Here is a 19,002-nt window from a genome sequence, read left to right as displayed (position 1 = left end):
GCTAATATTCTGCATTCATAACAAATGCTCTAATCACTTCAGATTTTCATGTATACAATATGGTAACATGGTAAATATAGATTACACTCAAACGCGATGGGGACAGTTGGGCGGAGGCAGTGTTAGGGGGTATAGGCATGTAGGAAGGGGCCAAACGAACTAGTAGTTGCTGAGGAGGGCTTAGTAAGGCACTTACACACAAACTTAGAAATGGATAATAATAAAAAATAGCTGGTGCAATCTAGTCCAGACCAGCATAGTTAATGTCCATAAATTATTCTAAACCATATTGTCTACTTCTATATCTTCTGTACTTTGGCAGGACAGAAGATAAACTACTTTGGCTTTGTAGAGCGATTCAGTAAATGCATTGCGACCGAACGCAGGAACTAGAGGGATCATTCTTATTTAAAATGTCATGAATTTTGTTTGTCTGTCAAAAGAGGGTGATCACATGTTGCATATCCATTTACATTTAACCCTAAAAAACCCTAAATAAATCTCCTGGTGGAGGTAATGAACAAGGCTATTAATAAAATAAAAAAAAAACAGCTCAAAATCTATATATTAGACTCAGGATATGTCATGTGACTTACTTCTGCACCAGTCAAAGACAGTGATATGGCTATAAATGGGGTGGAAAGTAATTACATTTACTCAAGTACTATAGTGACATTACTCAAGTATTGTACCGACTGTACAATTTTGAGGAACTTATACTTTAGTTGAGTATGTACATTTTTCAACGCTTTAGACTTCTACTCCACTACATCTCAGCGGCAAATAATGAAGCATTGTGTTAGTTCATGCAGGTCATGGGAGTCATAGCTGGCTGTTATCAGCTGTCAGTCTGCTCATTCGCTCAACAAGGCAGTCCGTTTAAATATGTCTTCCTCTTACACTGGATCTACTGTATGTGTTTCAATTGCTGCCACACACATGCTGCATGCTGCTGGCAAAGTTTGGCTCCACCACCCCAGCCTTCACCTTCTAGTTAGAGTCTTGAATGGCACTAAAGTAAATATAGTAAAATAAAAATTAAATGTACTGTATGTGTGCATGACTCTGAAGTAAACTGCTATTCAAATTTGCATGACTCAAGTTAATCTGATTAAATGTCTTGCCCGCTCTTGTAAACCTATGTGGGGTTTTGCATAGCGTTTTCTATTTGTTGCAATAAATGGTTAAATCTATTTATGATGTGAGTGGTCCTGACTGAATTGTAGTTTTTACTCCACTACAGTTATTTGAAAACTTTTGTTAATTGTTTTGATTGATTGATTGATACGATACGATACGATAATACTTTATTGTCAGTTTGCACTGAAATTTGTCTTGCGACCCAGCAGCCATGTATGCAACAATAAACAGTACACACATTTGACATGACACAAGAAAAACAAAACAAAATACATACATAAAGACATACAAAGACAAGAGCAGTGTCCACCTCTCAGCCTACCTACCCTGGCCTATAACTCCTGATTAAGCCTCAGTGTCATCTGATGGACAACTAAGGTCGCGGTGCTGCCGCAGAGCAGCGCACACGGAAGCTTTGCAGAGCAGAGCAGAGCAGAGCAGAGCAGAGCAGAGCAGAGCCTTTGATTGATTGATTGATTGAATGAATACTTAATTAACAGTTTGCAGTACAGAGGTACATTTATACAACAATGCTAAAAGGATAACACAAAGCCCTGAGGGCTTGTTTCCATTGTGGTTACTTTGTAGATTGAGCTTATTACTACAAAACATACATTAACCAATTAAGTCCTATTTTATACTATTATTTTCGAAAACATTTTACACATTTTGAAAACTTATAGTATATGGGGAAAAAAGAATGAGTACTTTTACTTTTGCTACTTTAGGGCACAGTCACACCGCACTTTTATTCTACCTACTGTATGAGGGTGGATTCTGTCAATGCATTTCAATGGGAATGGAGCGTTCTTTTTTGCAGAAATCCGCAAATGACTCCACGTGTTTAGTGAACTCTAGGCAATAAACAAGGTAAATAATCACACAAATAGAGTGCAGAGAGAACCTTGCAGGGTCTCAAAGAGACTAGCAAAACAGGTAAGCAATGAACCTGCAGTAGCAGCTGTCTAAAAAAATATCATCTAAGTAATATTATGTACATTTTAAACTATAGGATTCAAGGAAATCAATTAACCCAGATCTGTCTAAGTAACATGCTATCTAAATCACATTATTGATATTTGTGGTTAAAATAAATTAATACAAAATAATAATAATTATAATCTAAATCTGAAAAAAGGAACAAACAAACATAAGAACTAGTGACCAAGATAGTCAGCATAGTAGTGTTCTCCTATCATGGTGAATCGCTATCATCAATCGAAAGAATAGGTGGCAAGAAGGGGTACAGAGAAAGTGAAGTGCTAGGGGGCTGAGGTGACGTGTTCTCTGTAAGTTGTGTGTGTGTGTGTGTGTGTGTGTGTGTGTGTGTGTGTGTGTGTGTGTGTGTGTGTGTGTGTGTGTGTGTGTGTGTGTGTGTGTGTGTGTGTGTGTGTGGGGGTGTGTGTGTGGGTGGGTGTGTGGGTGGGTGGGTGGGTGGGTGGCTGAGCGTTTTACACCAAACAGGAAATGGACACATCAACCAACAAATGTAGAGGGGTCTGTGTCATTGTAGCTGTCTCTTGAGTTTCAGTCAGTCACTTCGTCGGAATGAAATTTATTAGAATGACATTTGGATCAACTTCCATAATATCATGTGAGTACTTTATTTGTCTTATCTCAGAGCATCGCAGAACACTTGTGCTTTTCACTAACACTCTGCTTTGAACTCATGTTCATTTAAATCTATTTTAACAAGACAATACATCTCTATTGTATTGCCATACAAGGTGATGAAAGTGCTGGAGGGATGGTTTAGTTTTTAGCAAATGGAAGCCCAGGCTGAAAATGGACAAACTACTAATGACTGAGGTATAGATGTAACATAGCACATAACAGGTCTACCGGTATCATAGAAGGTGTATCCCCTCTGCTGTAGAGAGACCAAACTTTCTACCAGCCTGATAGGTCCCAGGTTTTAATTTAAGCTGCTGTTGTGGATTTTGATTGTACAAGAGTTATAGGCCAAAATGTGAATTGGGCTGAGGCCACCATGAAGCCGATTTGAAAGATTTGGGGCGGAGTTTCTTCCTTGGCCTACTGCGAGTGTGCATGCAAAGGATTCACAGCAATCAGCCCTGCGTTCATGATTTGTGGCATTTTGTGCAAAAAGAGCCACTGATAGAAGAATCCTCTGCCCCCCCACCAGTATGATGCTACTGCGTATTATTCCAATATGGGTCTACCTCTTTGAAGTGCTACCTCAGTATGGACTTGGTGAAACTTTTCTTAAATGGCTCAAATTATTATACACAAACCCAGCAGCTGAGATACTAACAAATATATCTAAACCTTTTTTTCTGCAACGATCGACAAGACAAGGTTGCCCCGTCTCTCCTTTGCTATTTACGTTAGCCATCGAACCATTAGCTATGGCTGTAAGAGCACATACAGCAATATCAGGCATTCAAATTGGGGCCGTAGATCACTGCATTTCTTTATATGCCGACGATATTATATTTTTTGTGACAAAATTTGAAAATAGTATTCCCAACCTAAGTAGTTTAATTGAACTCTTTGGAGGGTTCTCTGGTTATAAAATCAACAATTCAAAGTCAGTATTAATGTTCTTTAATAAGGAAGAAAGACTTCAAGTCCCTTAGTAAATACTCCATTGACAACTACTGAAGGCTTTAAATACTTGGGTGTCAAGATCACCCCCGATATTGGGGAAATAATCCCAGCAAATTACAAACCTGTAACCGGTGGATAAAACAACGGAAATACTGGGCCGATGGTCCAATTTGCCCATATCTATGATCGGAAGAATAAATATAATAAAAATGTCCATTTTGCCTAAATTCTTATATTATTTCCAAACAATCCCATTGCCACTCCCCAAATATATATATTTTTTTTACAATTTAACTAAATTATTTAGCAGATTTATCTGGAATGAGAATGTTAATTTGCTATATTTGCCTTATGAAAGAGGTGGACTCCAGTTGCCTAATTTTAGATGGTACTACTGTACATGGCAGCCCAACTGACCTCAGCATTGTATTATTTTAAAACTAGTTCACCTCCAGTATGGGTTGGCATCGAACAAGAATCTGTTCCACACCTACCGTTACATTTATATTTATACTCCTCAGATAAAAAACAATAAAAACATGCACAAAAAATCCTTTTCTCAAAAATACAATCTCAGTTTGGTATGCTGCCCATAAACATATGAGCGATATGCCTACATTATCTCAGTTTACTCCTATTTGGGGAAACGACCAGGTTATACCTGCTAAAAAATATGGCGGTTTTAAGTTGTGGCATATCAAAGGTATTCAGAAAATAATGGACCTCTATGTAGACTGAGTTATGCTCTCATTTGAACATTTATGTCGGAGATATCAGATCCCTAATAAACATTTTTTCTATATTTACAGTTAAATAGCTTTATGTCATCAAAATGTGAACAAATTATGTATGTACCACCCCTATCAACATTGGAGAAAATATTAAATTCAGAGGGGAAAGGACACATTTCTATATATTACAATCTGTTAGTTGAATATAGTACTGATTCGACAATAGATAAATGAAATGCTTGGAAATTAGATATTCAAGAAGTCATTGATGACAATGAGTGGAAACAGGCATGTTTAAAAGCGCAAAAGCAGACAATAAATACAAGATTTAAATTACTCCAATATAAATGGTTAATGAGAACGTATATAACTCCTGTCAAACTCCATCATATGTCCGCTAGTACTCCAGATGTCTGTACTAAATGTTTAATTGAGAAAAGTATGTTATTTCATTGTATGTGGGAGTGTCCCAAGATGCAGATATTTTGGAAAGAAATCATAAAATGTCTGTCAGGAATCTTGAAAACTATAGTTCCTGTAAGTGCTAAACTCTGTATACTTGGAATATATCCAAAGAACTTTGTACAAACAACAAACCAGACTAAAATCTTGGACTTTGGACTTCTTCAAGCCAGGAGAGTTGTAGCGCTATGTTGGAAAAACATGGATGCCCCAACATTAAGGATATGGCACAGGGAACTTATGAGCTGTATTGGTCTGGAAAGACTAACTTATATAATTAGGGGTAAGCAGAATGAATTTGTCCAGCTTTGGGAAACATACATGAACGTTATGGACATCATTATTTAAGAGAGAAGGAAACTGAAAACTATATTTTATCTCATATGGTAAAGAAAGTGTAAACAATGTGATCATTTTTAGATTTTTGCAAGTGCAAGGGCGTATATGTGTATGAATGTGTGTGATAGTGTATGTCCTGTATGTCACAAAAAGTCAATACAAATATTTTGAAAAAGAAAAAGTGGTCTTCATCAGCCCCGATGAAGACCACAGTGTCCAAAGCAATCGGACGCTGCATTCATGATTTGTGACATTTTGTGCAAAATGGGCCACTCGTAGCCTATCAGAACGGATTATGAAAAATATGATATACGATGATCATATGACCATAGAAATAATGTGTACCAATTTGCGTGAGATTTGGACAAAATCTTTAGGTTATAAAAAAGTTTCTACATTAGATTGATTTTTACGGCGAATAATGAATGAGGCATGACCAAATTAATATTTTGAAGTGAAATATTCGCTACGCATTTTCCCATCGCTTGTTTGTCAAGTTCCCTTTGTGTAAGGACCTTTAGGATACACATATATGAACAAGTAATCAAGGGTAAACAAGGTTAGGGGACATATTTGAAGGAAAGGTTCGATTGACATTTTCTCATTTGCAGCAGCGATTGCTTTTTACTATTCATTTAAGTGAAACTTTGTTTTTGTTTTCAACCTGGGCCTTTTTTTGCATCATTGGGGCCATAAGTGAAGGTTGGTGTTGGAATTTGTCCATTTGTTTGCTTCCATACAGTACATTCTACTTTCCGGAGGGGCAAGCCGGTAATTCAGATTATGCCTTTCCCCCCCAAATAGGCATATATTATTTTATTTGTCTGAAAACATAATTTTGCCATGAATATAGAAGTTGAGTTGAGTTGTGCTGTTGGAAATGGTCGATTCTGGGAAGAGGAGTTTGTCGTTTAGCGGAACAGCATCTTTAGCATTTACCACTATTTCTAGACTCAAGCCAGAATATTCTTCTCAGTTCGAAGCTAGCGTATAGAATAGAAGAGGTAATTCTGGGCTTAGGCTATGTTTTTACCTGTGTATGTGTCAGTCTGTCTGTGTGTGAGTATTATACAAAGCTAATCTTAGAAACAGCTAAACTGTTCATCAGTGTCAAATTACTTTATGCACACAGCCAGTAGATCAAGGAACTCCACCCAAGATATTTTCACATCGGCCTCATGTTGGTGCAATACCAGCCCACTTTACATTTTGGCCTATAACTCTTGAGCTGTAGCCATAGGTCGTACAAACAACCCTGGATTCCTTGGATCATGACGCAACTCCCCATATAGGCCACAGCCATTTCCACCGAACTAGATTTTCTGTCATTCAGCATTTTCAGCAAAACACGCTTTTTGCTACTATTCTTCCGGAATCACTAACAATTTCCATTGTTTCTGGTCTTGTGTGAAACGGGTAGCTATATCCATTTTTTTCTTCTCTATACACACACACACACACACACACACACACACACACACACACACACACACACACACACACACACAGACGGGTAGCTATATCCACATTGTTTTTCTTCTCTACACACACACACACACACACACACACACACACACACACACACACACACACACACACACACACACACACACACACAGGTAGCTATATCCATTGTTTTTCTTCTCTATACATACACACACACACACACACACACACACACACACACACACACACACACACACACACACACACACACACACACACACACACACACACACACACACACACACACACACACACACACACACACGCACACACACACACCAACACACACACACACACACACACACTTGATCGGTTGGGGTTAGCCAGTGGCAGCACCTAGGGGCGAGTGATTGCATGCATGCTTATGCTCAAGCTCTCAAAAGACTGCACTAGAAGCACCATCCTGTGGTCATAACCAATAGCACGCACACACACGCGCACACACATGCACGCACACACACACACACACACACACACACACACACACACACACACACACACACACACACACACACACACACACACACACACACACACATTTTAAAGTAAGCAGATAAACTCTAGTAATGTAGCACAGTATTGTTCTAAATCCTCTTTCTGTGTTGTTGTTTTGTTGTCATGTGAGTCCCAGTACTGCAGTAACGTGAATTATTAAGCACAGGACTGAATGTTAAATCATACTGCTGCTGTTTTGTGGAGTGACTGGCTCCTTAGTTTGGTTTTCTGTCACAGCAAGGTTATTATAGTTAACTGAAACTAACAAAATAACAAAAACTAGAATTGGAAAAAAAATAATATATATATTAACTGAAATATGGAGCTTTACAATAAAGTGAAAACTAACTGAAATGTATTGTGTTTACAAAACTAACTAAGACAAAATAAATAAACATAGAGAAACTGCCCCTAGTTTAAGACTTTTCAATATTTCATATATAAAGATAATATTTTGGTTATGAAATCCTATCTTCCAATATGTTTTAGCTGTGTAGATTAGCTGATTAGCTAAAATATTTTGGCTGTGCCAGTTTTAAGCTCTGTTGTAAAAAAAAAGAAAGTAAATCTAAACTAAATTGATTACAAAAAGACAAAATGAAATAAAATATTGTAATTAACCAAACAGAGAGCTGAATTAATTAGCTTTACGTGAACTTGAATAACCTAAGAATAACCTTACTTAAGATAAGATAAAGTAAGATCTATTCTAGGGCTGGGACTCGATTAAAAAAAATAATCTAATTAATTAGAGGCTTTGTAATTAATTAATCGCAATTAATCGCATTTTAATCGCATATCAATATTTGACATGAGAACAGAACAGTGAAAAGCACATTTTTCAAATAGATTTTGGCATACGTCTTTAAGTACATGTACACAAGAACTGTACTTAAGTACAATTTTGAGGTATTTGCACTTGACTCTCGAGTATTTCCAATTTCTAATACTTTTACTTCTACTCCAGTAACTCCACTACATCTCAGAGGCAAATATTGTACTTTTAATCCACTACAATTATTTGAAAACTTTAGTTACTAGTTACTTTGTAGATTTCAATTATTATAATAAAACATACAGTAACCATGTGAAAATAGCCGATCTACAAGCGCAAGGCATTGTGAGCTTGTATATCTGCTATTTTCCACCACTCGAGGCTGGTAGAGTGTGTTGTTACTGTTGTTTTATAGTAGTTTAATTAATTATTATAAAAAATCGCGCAACTGTGACCCGCACCGCATTGTGCACCCCTCCATTACAGATTTTATGCCCAGCCAACATTATCAAGCAGGCTCATGCACTGTGCTGGCTGCAGCTTACTTTGTTGTTGTCTGAGAAGTGAGAACCACGTCGGTTCAGGTTGGTGCACTGGTATGATCGGCCAGCCTGATCGTGCAGCAGGATCGGCAGTGATGTGCCTGAACGCGTTCAATGAACGATCGTTCATGAACTCGTTCATGTTTTGGGCTAACGTGAACTGAACGTACAGTATATCCGCTAGATGAACGTTATTGTGAACGCGTTCATTCTGGCGTTTGTGAACGGCGTTCTCTCAAAGTATAACTTCGTTCAAGAGTGTCCCAAATTTCCATGGTTACATCGGTTTGCCATGTTGTATTTCATCCTATCCTGTGTTTCCGAGGCGCCCTGAACGCACCATCAGCCAAAAAAAAGAAAAGCCGGGCGGTCTGCCCATATATATGGGTCTGCCGGTCTTTGACTTTCATCTGCGCAGCGGCAGCGCAGAGTGAACTCATTCTACGTGCAGACTACTGTGCAGCTCCTTGATTATTACAGATAGCCTCTCGGGTTAAAAATGCAAGAGAGAAGCACCTCTTAGCTTTATAAAATCCCTGTCCGATTATCAGTTGTTGTGTCACTGTAGTACGCTGAGTGATAATGATCCACAGCTGTTTGTTCTTCTTGCAGAGTCTCCCACGCAAGATCATTTTGTAATTAAAGAAAGCTTCTGTATTAGCTACACACACGTATGAACAACAACAACGTTGCTGGGACCGGGTGTACTGCTTGTGTTAGCCATGGTTCACATGACGCTTGTATACAAGCGTCATGGTGCCCTGTCCCCCTGGTCTAAAGTTTTGTTCGATTTTTTCAGATTGCCATCGCTCACATAAACATAAACGTTCAGATTTCAAATATAAAGTGCTTACCACCGAGCCACGGATGTTACAAGGCGATGTGGACCGCGATGAGTACCCGTATCTCCCGTATTGTTCAATAAAAAGCATTTTAATCCCATCGCCGTCCATTTTCTCCAAATTGTCTCCTATACTTTCAACCATGCGACACTAATGGTTGGGAGGTGTATTGCACTCTGATACATTACAAAACAAAAAAAAACAAAAAAAGAAAATGGCCGGCGATGGGATTAAAATGCTTTTTATTGAACAATACGGGAGATACGGGTACTCATCGCGGTCCGCATCGCCTTGTAACATCCGTGGCTCGGTGGTAAGCACTTTATATTTGAAATCTGAACGTTTATGTTTATGTGAGAGATGGCAATGTGAAAAAATCGAACACAACTTTAGACCAGGGGGACTCGGCACCATGACTGTCATGGTATGACAGTCATGTTTCAGGGCTATGCTTGTGTTTACTTTAAAACAGTGTAAAAGTATTTTTCACAACTTCTCACTGCTGATGCAGTATCTTTCTCTTTGCTGCAGCTGCTGTTCACTCGGGCTAGAGCATAATTTATACTTCGCAGCACGACGGTGTCCCTAGCTCTGGTCCATAGCTAGCTCAATAAAGAACCTCTCACTCCGCTATACAGCTCCGAGATGAGGTTCTAGGTGGTTACCTTCCAGAATCGGGTGAACGTCCGCCAAGGCTCCGCTGTTTACCCTTTTGTATATGTTGTATCGCAAAACTAATGGTAGATTCCAAGCCGCACGGATGTTTAAAGTTTGGAACGGAGCATAATATTTTAGGTCCGAAGCGAAACTACCCGTTTAAATCGCTTATTTAGTCAGCCTGTGGCCATGTTTCCCATTCAACCCGGAAAACCCCCCTACGTCCGCTGCCAGTACTGCTCCCGGTTTGGCTACAATGGGAAACATGGCCACAGGCTGACTAAATAAGCGATTTAAACGGGTAGTTTCGCTTCGGACCTAAAATATTATGCTCCGTTCCAAACTTTAAACATCCGTGCGGCTTGGAATCTACCATTAATTTTGGGATACAACATATACAAAAGGGTAAACAGCGGAGCCTTGGCGGACGTTCACCCGATTCTGGAAGGTAACCACCTAGAACCTCATCTCGGAGCTGTATAGCGGAGTGAGAGGTTCTTTATTGAGCTAGTCCATAGCGTTAGAAGGAGTTCTCCTTCTCCTTCTAACGCTATGGACCAGAGCTACGGTGTCCTTAGCCATGGTTCACATGACGCGTGCCGAGTCCCCCTGGTCTAAAGTTGTGTTCGATTTTTTCACATTGCCATCTCTCACATAAACATAAACGTTCAGATTTCAAATATAAAGTGCTTACCACCGAGCCACGGATGTTACAAGGCGATGCGGACCGCGATGAGTACCCGTATCTCCCGTATTGTTCAATAAAAAGCATTTTAATCCCATCGCCGGCCATTTTCTCCAAATTGTCTCCGATACTTTCAACCATGCGACACTAATGGTTGGGAGGTGTATTGCACTCTGATACATTACAAAACAAAAAAAATCAAAAAAAGAAAATGGCCGGCGATGGGATTAAAATGCTTTTTATTGAACAATACGGGAGATACGGGTACTCATCGCGGTCCGCATCGCCTTGTAACATCCGTGGCTCGGTGGTAAGCACTTTATATTTGAAATCTGAACGTTTATGTTTATGTGAGAGATGGCAATGTGAACAAATCGAACACAACTTTAGACCAGGGGGACTCGGCACCATGACTGTCATGGTATGACAGTCATGTTTCAGGGCTACGGTGTCCTGTGCCTAAAATAGCAGACATACAAGCTCACAACGCGTCGTGGATGCAACTTGATCATTGTGGGCTTGTAGGTCTGCTATGTGTTTACATTATACCTAAACATGGCATAATCCTGGATTATATTCATATAATATATTTATAATAACACAGGCCCTAATTCTATACTATATTTTGTCATCTCATGTCTCTCTGTCTGTCTTTCTCTCTCTCTCTCCCACACACACACACACACACACAGTGCTTTATCTCCTCATCTGCTGTGGACCTGCTCAAACAGATGGTGAGACAATTTTAATACACTGCACCATGTAGTGTGAGACAAGCCATTTCATATGTTTGTTCCAATCATCCTGTTAATGCACATCCTGTTAATGCACAATCTTACTACTTTAATTGAAATGCCCATGCTGTGGTGTTCGTCCCGGGTTGGCCAGCACACGAGCACTCCACTGGCTTCTTTCCCCACCTTCAATTTACTTACATATTGTACAGTTAATATAAAACAAATTTTTTTTTCGGGCACATTTTAGACACCTTTTTATTTGGCCGCTAGGACCCCACCCTACTGCGCATACAGTATGTGACATAGGCGCGACAACTCCACTACACTACAGTGTTACCAAGGTTTCCGATGCTTAGCGGCAAACCACCTAATTTGGAGCACGATGCCAGCGTGAAATTGCCTTTAGGGAGGATGGGCAGGTGGACGAACCACATCGTCAAACTCATGTCACCATGATCAGCCATAACCATATAAGGACTTCCCAATGCAGCTACCACTGCCAAATATGGACTGTGTTGTGTAACCTAAATGTGTAATCATGGCATCAGGCCCTAACAAATCAGACAGCCATATATGGCCATAAACGGGACAAGGACTGACAGATAGAGATCTCCATATATGGCCATATCAGTTGGATCACTGGTGCAACGTAGCTGTACCGATCTCTAGATGTTCGGGCCGCGAAGCGCCCCGAACCTCTAGTTAACATTAATTCAGGGATTTTCAAACACCACAACCTACCTCAACAAATAGCCTAAATTAATTGTTCTCTTCCCATAATGCATTGTTTCCTGTGCTTTCTGTGGTTGCATGTTGCAATCCTTACATAGCAAGCTACCCCAGTCCCAGTCACTAGAGTTTTTACACATATGACTGACATCACAGTCAGTCAGATATATTGCTGTTCTTTCATCTGATGTTAATGTTATTTACAGTGACAGATAGTAGCTCACATCTGATCAGAACACATTATGTCTACAGGTAGATTGTACCCATCTCTCCCCCTCATCCCTGCCCCACTCTCTCCTTCCAGTGTCTCCGAGAGTCAGTCCAGAGAGATCTCAGTTCTTTGAACGTGAGTCCATCTCACTGAGCTGTGAGGAAGAAGGGAATTCTATGCCAGGCTGGTCTGTGAAAAGACAGACCACTGAGAAAGGGAATGGAACCTGCACCAATGGATGGGGATACATTAACGGTATGTATGGTGTGTGTGTGTGTGTGTGTGTGTGTGTGTGTGTGTGTGTGTGTGTGTGTGTGTGTGTGTGTGTGTGTGTGTGTGTGTGTGTGTGTGTGTGTGTGTGTGTGTGTGTGTGAGAGTGGGAGAGAGATAGCTTTAACTGAAATCTTTCTTTTAATTGTGATTCTGTGTAGGAGGGTCCTGTATCGTGGGGCTGTATCGTTGGGATGGTGGAGTTTACTGGTGTGAGTCCACATCAGGAGAACGCAGCAAGTCCATCAACATTATGATCCCTGGTACAATCATTTATTCCATATTGTAATGTAGTGGGTAGACAGAGATAATTCACATAGTATCGTTTTCTTTGCTAACCACTGTTGGGTAACATTGCTTTTAAAAGTAACTCGTTAGATTACAAAGATTAAAAAGTAAATACTTAAGTTACAGTATCAACAACTGAGAAAAGTAGCTTGTTAGGCTACTTTAGGCTACAGTAACTACAGTATGTCAAATGCAAAGAAGTGATGAAAATGACTAGAAAAGTAACTAAATCCACAATATAGTTTGTCAGCACAAAATGTGGGTTTTGTTTATTCATGCAGACCTATTATTATATTGCCATAGGGAGTTGTGATACAGGGCAGCAATAACTGCTGTTGTTCTCAGCAGTCATCCCAGACTGCTTGTTTGGTATGCATCTTTGATTCCAACTCTTAGCGCGACTGGCCAGACTACTTGATTCAGCATTCATATGGGGAAACAAAAACAATGCGGCTCTGCCATCTGGAAACCACTTCTAGATAGCCGTGGCCTAGACCAAGTCAGTACGGAATGAAAACCCGGCTTTCCTCTGTGTGGAAAGCCAGGTAACACAAGGTCAAACAGGGCAAAACAAATCTATAGCCATATGTGATGCTATTCTGTAGTGCAAAATACAGGTTTTATGAAAATGCTTAATGTTATTGTGCCCTTGCTGTTACTCTATACCTTAATGAGCCCAATAAAAAATAGTTTGTAATTGTTTATAACAACTACAATACTACAATTAACCTGTTTTATATGCTGCTAAGAAGACGGGTCAGGTATAATAGCTCCATCATTCACAGTTGCAGGCAGATGCAGCATTATTTTACAGACTGTATCAAATATGAGTGACTGACTATCGTAAACTATATCGAAGCGATGTGATATGATGGCACTTCTCTGGCTTTTTGTACATTTATTAAGTAATCTTTTGTTTACCACTCGTGTATTGAGTGGATATATATTATAGAATAGTAATGGAAACTAAACAGAAAAAACACAATTAAATAGAACATTTAATGGAATGTACAATATAATTAATAATATAGCTTCTTAGGTAGCCCGGTGATGCATTTCACAGGTGAAGTAGGTCCAAGGTATGTGGAGGCCAGTCTATGACGTCAGTGCTATGACATCAGTATTATGACAATAGCACTATGCATGTCTGTCTATACCGGTACCCAGCGGCACCTGGGTTATTGTGAGGGTGAATAAGCACACAGTGTATGACGTCAGTCATATATGACTGCACTGTGATGTCAGTACAGTGACATCAGTCATGTCCATATGGGCATATTTGTCTGTGTGTTCATAACTCAACCTGCTGTTGTTTCTAGATGGAAATGTGATCCTGGAGAGCCCTGTACTTCCCGTGAAGGAGAGAAGTGATGTCAACCTCCGCTGCCTGTCCAAAGATAAGACAACTGGTAAACCATCCTTTGGCCTCCCATCTGATTTCTATAAAGATGGATCCCTCTTCAGGACTGAGTCTACAGGAGAGATGACCATCCAGGATGTTTACACGTCTGATGAAGGATTATACAAGTGTGTAATCTCTGGCCTTGGAGAATCACCAGAGAGCAGGATGGATATGAGAGGTGAGATAGTCAAGCAATAATACTGAATACATAAATGAAGACTATGGGCTCTATCTTGCAACCTGGCATAAATTGGCACCAAAAGGCAATTGTCATTGTTCCAACAGATGCATTTGCCATGTTCATGTAGTGTCACATTAAATATTTCACCTGTCCACCTATGTACCCATGGGAGCGTTGGTCTTAAAAGGTGGTGTAGTTTGGCACATTGCTATCTTAGGTGGGGTGATAAAAATCAGAAAGCAATTGCGCCTTACATTTTTTTTTACCTTGTTTAAGTCTAGTGCAGTCCTCCAGCGCAGAATTTCCCTCCTATCTAAAGAGTGCATTACTCAAGTGCATGTTTCTCAACGTGCACACACTGCTTGCAATCGAAATCCATCAGAATCCAACACCACACATTCAACATAGAAGATAATATTGCTGAGAGACACTGCATTGGGGTTTAAAAAATAATGGGCTAGATTATTATCCATATTGCATTTATTTCATTAGTAGCTGATTGAATATGTTCAAATACCTCTTTTCACGTAAGAATGTTGTGAATCCATAGCCTCCTGGAGACTTTATCTGTGTCTGGTCAATGGACAGCAGCAGAAGTCAAATATCTGCATTGACTCGGTCATACTTTAATAGGTCGATTAAATAAAGAACATAACTGATATGTCAATGTCTGTCTCTCTCTCTCTCTCCACACAGAGCTACATCTCGCTGATGGTGAGAAAACTTCAATCTACTGCATTATGGGTATTATGAGAGAAGCCATCTGAAACCTCTGGTTAATATACAATAAACCTTAATTGTCTCCACAATTTTTCATATTCCATCCTGATTGGCGAATTCCGAACATTGCTGGCCCACAATAACCTACCTGACGTGGCAGAGACTTGTGCTCCGAGGAGCACTTTTTCTAGTTCCCTCATGTTTTTATGTAGATGTAGATGGATGAACTGTGACATGTCGGACACATGTCCAACAAACAAATTAAAATACTAACATTTTGATCTGCTCATTCTAACCCAGTAATTGTGTGATTCCACACAATGGAACTCAGGCATAGAATTAGTGATTTTCTCAGTGGGTGATGGAATGCATTTTTACAGTGTGGCTCTGCAGAAGGGCTAGCCGTGTACAAGTGGGGCAGTATGTGTGTCTGTCTCTGTTTTTATCTTAAGTCTTGTAAACCACTGAACAGATCAGTGCCACATTTCTTGTACACACTGTCAGTAGGCCAATTTAGTATTTCCATTCAATTTTTCAAGTATGTTTTATATAGTATATATTTGAACATCTTAAATGATGGTGCTCGGATTAGACTGAGTGATTGAATACTTTATTAGCAGACAGTTTGCAAAAGGTACAGCGGTACAATTATACAAGAATGCCAAAAGAATAACATTGTGGTCTTATGTATTCAATTCATCAATATATATAAAAAACATGCACTATACAAGAGATCATCAATACCAGGAGCAATAAAGAATATATTTACAGAACAACAGTGGGGGGAGGGGTAATTTCTGGTGGCAAGCTAGAGGACCTATCTACAGGTCCAGTTGAAAATTGCAGACAGATGCTCTTTTATGGCAATTTTGAAGGAGTGCAAGGAGTCAAGTGTTTTGATGGCTGGTAGTAGGGTGTTCAACATTTAACACATCTTGCCTAAATGTAGTTATATGTCATAGATATACCATAGAAGACTGACATCATAGATGGCTAACGTCACAGGCTGCTCTCATGATCCACATGAAGCCTCACTGTTCCCATGTGGATCTTGAGAGCCACAAGATCCAACTTGTTTTACCCTACGTGTGTCGAGGAGAGTAGTTATGTATTTTGTGTACAACAAAACAAAAGATGATCTGTAACAGACTTCCACAAATGGAGACATTACAGTCAATCAGATGTATTGCTGCTGTTTCATCTAATGTTAAAGTTATCAGTTCACATCTGATCATATATTTCACATATTTCTACAGTTATGGTGTATCTCTCCCTCTCATCCCTTTCTGATTCTGTCTTTCTTTCTCTCCCGCCCCCCTTCAATTCTTCCAGTGTCTCTGAGGGTCAGTCCAGAAAGATCTCAGTTCTTTCGAGGTGAGTCCATCTCACTGAGCTGTGAGGAAGAAGGAAACTCTGTGCCGGGCTGGTTTGTGAAAAGAACGAGTGACAGAGGTAGTGGAACCTGCAACAATGAATGGGGAACCATCAAAGGTACGGAGAGAGAGAGAGAGAGAGAGAGAGAGAGAGAGAGAGAGAGAGAGAGAGAGAGAGAGAGAGAGAGAGAGAGAGAGAGAGAGAGAGAGAGAGAGAGAGAGAGAGAGAGAGAGAGAGAGAGAGAGAGAGAGAGAGAGAGAGAGAGAGAGAGAGAGAGAGAGAGCTTTTACTAAAACCCCTCTTTCTTTCCATTGTGATTCTGTTTAGGAGTGTCCTGTACCATAACCCTATATCGTCTGGATGGTGGAGTTTATTGGTGTCAGTCCGAGTCAAGAGAACTCAGCTGGTCCATCAAAATGTTGATCTCTGGTACAATCAATATAATTACAACTATATATATATATATATATGTGCACGTGAAAATCCCAGTAGATCAGCAGTTTCTGAAATACTCAGAACAACCCGTTTGGCACCAACAACCATGCCATCTTTAAATCATCTATCTTCACCTTTCTGATACCTGGTTTGAACTGCCTTCTTGACCAAATGAATGACCCACTGAAATAAATGTTTTCCAAAGCAAAGATTAATTTCATGGCAGTGTGTCTGTGGATTTAAAGAACAGTCCTGACTTTTGACTCTCTGTCACATGTCTGACTGTCATATCCTAATGTCAGGAAGTTACTTTTTGATTGAAATTAACCAGCGAAAGTTAACCAGCGATTTATCAAGATTACAGCCAGATGGTACATTACAAACATTATTGTTTTAAACTTAAACAGTACACAAATATGTATCTCAAAACATTTGTGGTGAGAAATAGGCAATGAAGTATAAACGTGCTTCGGCACTGCCTTTCTGTCTTTGCCTTGCGAGTGCCGACACAAGGCAGTGTAATTGCATTGCATAGCCCGAAGGGACGGGATGGTTGGCTGAGACTGTGAATGGCTGAGGCACAACCAGCCTCTGTTTTACTGGGAAATAACACACAATACCACATTAGCATTAGGTAGCAAAAAAAGGCATTTCAGCTGGACTTTAAGTATAAGTGAATCATTTTGATTGGTTGATGACAACTGCATGTGTCATCTACAGTACTGTAGGTGTGGAGACAGCGAGACACCAACCATCACATGCTCATAACTCAACCTGCTGTTGGTTCTAGGTGGAGATGTGATCCTGGAGAGTCCTGTACTTCCTGTGATGGAAGGAAGTGATGTCACACTCCACTGCCTGTCCAAAGACAAGACAACTGGTAATCCAACCTCTGGCCTCCCAGCTGATTTCTATAAAGATGGATCCCTCATCAGGACTGAGTCTACAGGACAGATGACCATCCACAATGTTTACAAGTCTGATGAAGGATTCTACAAGTGTATAATCTCTGGCCTTAGAGAGTCACCAGAGAGCAGGATGGTTGTGAGAGGTGACACATTTATTTAATAATAATGATGAATAAATAAATTACAGTGCAATTGTCATTGCTATATTACGACCAGTGCAGTTGTCAGTTTTATGGCGTACCAAATGAATACCAAATGATCGTGCACCTATTTAGCGCTCATGGGCGTGTTGGTCATAAAATGAGGTGTGGCATGAAGCAAACAGAATGCTATATTATGTACAGAGATTGTGCTTTGTGTTTGGACAGCTTGTCTATTATGTGCGATGCGACCGATTCCCCCCCAGTGGGAGAAAGAAAGAGATAATGTTTATTCTACCATGTAACTCTAAAAAGCTGTGACTGGCCATTGTACACCAAAAGTGGTGTCTTCAAACCACCTACCGCTTTGCACACAATCCAATTGTGATGCTTTGCACCCAGGTAGTCTCATTGACTTCAATGTTAATGTCACCCCCCCCACCCAACCAGCCATTTCAATGCATTTGCAATGTGCTGTTGTGTGCCAGCCCACAGCTGTTTTATGATTGGTTCACACTGATAACTACCCCCACCCTGGAGCTCTTAGTAATCATTGCTGTTGTTCAGTTAACAGGGGTCTCTCCAGCTCTCTATTGAACAATTGTATCCATTCGGAGACTAAACACATACTGTATTTGTAGTCTGCACGTAGGTAAATTACATTAGAAAATGCAATATGACAATATCAAGTTAACTAGCAAAGATATATAGAGATAAAAGCCTAAATGTACATTGCCAACACGGTGGCTACAAAGCCCAGTCTTTAAGGACTTTTCCAACAGGGATGAAGACCAGGGGGTTTGGGTTGGTTTGGTGGGGTGAGAGCGAGGACAGAGGAAGCGATATTCTGGTGCCGAAGCTG

General features: G+C 40.0%; 1 protein-coding gene across 10 annotated transcripts in view; it reads left to right on the top strand.

Moving 5' to 3' along the window:
• LOC308101185 (Fc receptor-like protein 5) overlaps nt 1–19,002 on the top strand; it is a 223,304-nt gene that overhangs the window by 194,983 nt on the left and 9,319 nt on the right. For 9 of the 10 annotated variants that reach the window (XR_013934499.1, XR_013934500.1, XM_080450567.1 and 6 more), the window contains 4 exons: nt 15,260–15,277; nt 16,616–16,774; nt 16,985–17,086; nt 17,883–18,143. Coding sequence is in view for 8 of the 10 variants with exons in the window: in XM_080450567.1 (XP_080306693.1) it covers nt 15,260–15,277; nt 16,616–16,774; nt 16,985–17,086; nt 17,883–18,143 (540 nt within the window). In the remaining 2 variants the exon portion in view is untranslated. Of the gene's footprint in view, nt 1–2,666; nt 2,735–11,437; nt 11,480–12,515; nt 12,678–12,853; nt 12,956–14,299; nt 14,561–15,259; nt 15,278–16,615; nt 16,775–16,984; nt 17,087–17,882; nt 18,144–19,002 lie in introns of those variants that run through there. The other variant, XM_080450566.1, reaches the window with a different exon arrangement.

Source organism: Gymnoscopelus braueri, assembly GCF_963280865.1.
Source record: "Gymnoscopelus braueri genome assembly, chromosome: 15".
NCBI lineage: Eukaryota > Metazoa > Chordata > Actinopteri > Myctophiformes > Myctophidae > Gymnoscopelus > Gymnoscopelus braueri.
This window is presented reverse-complemented; position numbering and strand designations above follow the sequence as displayed.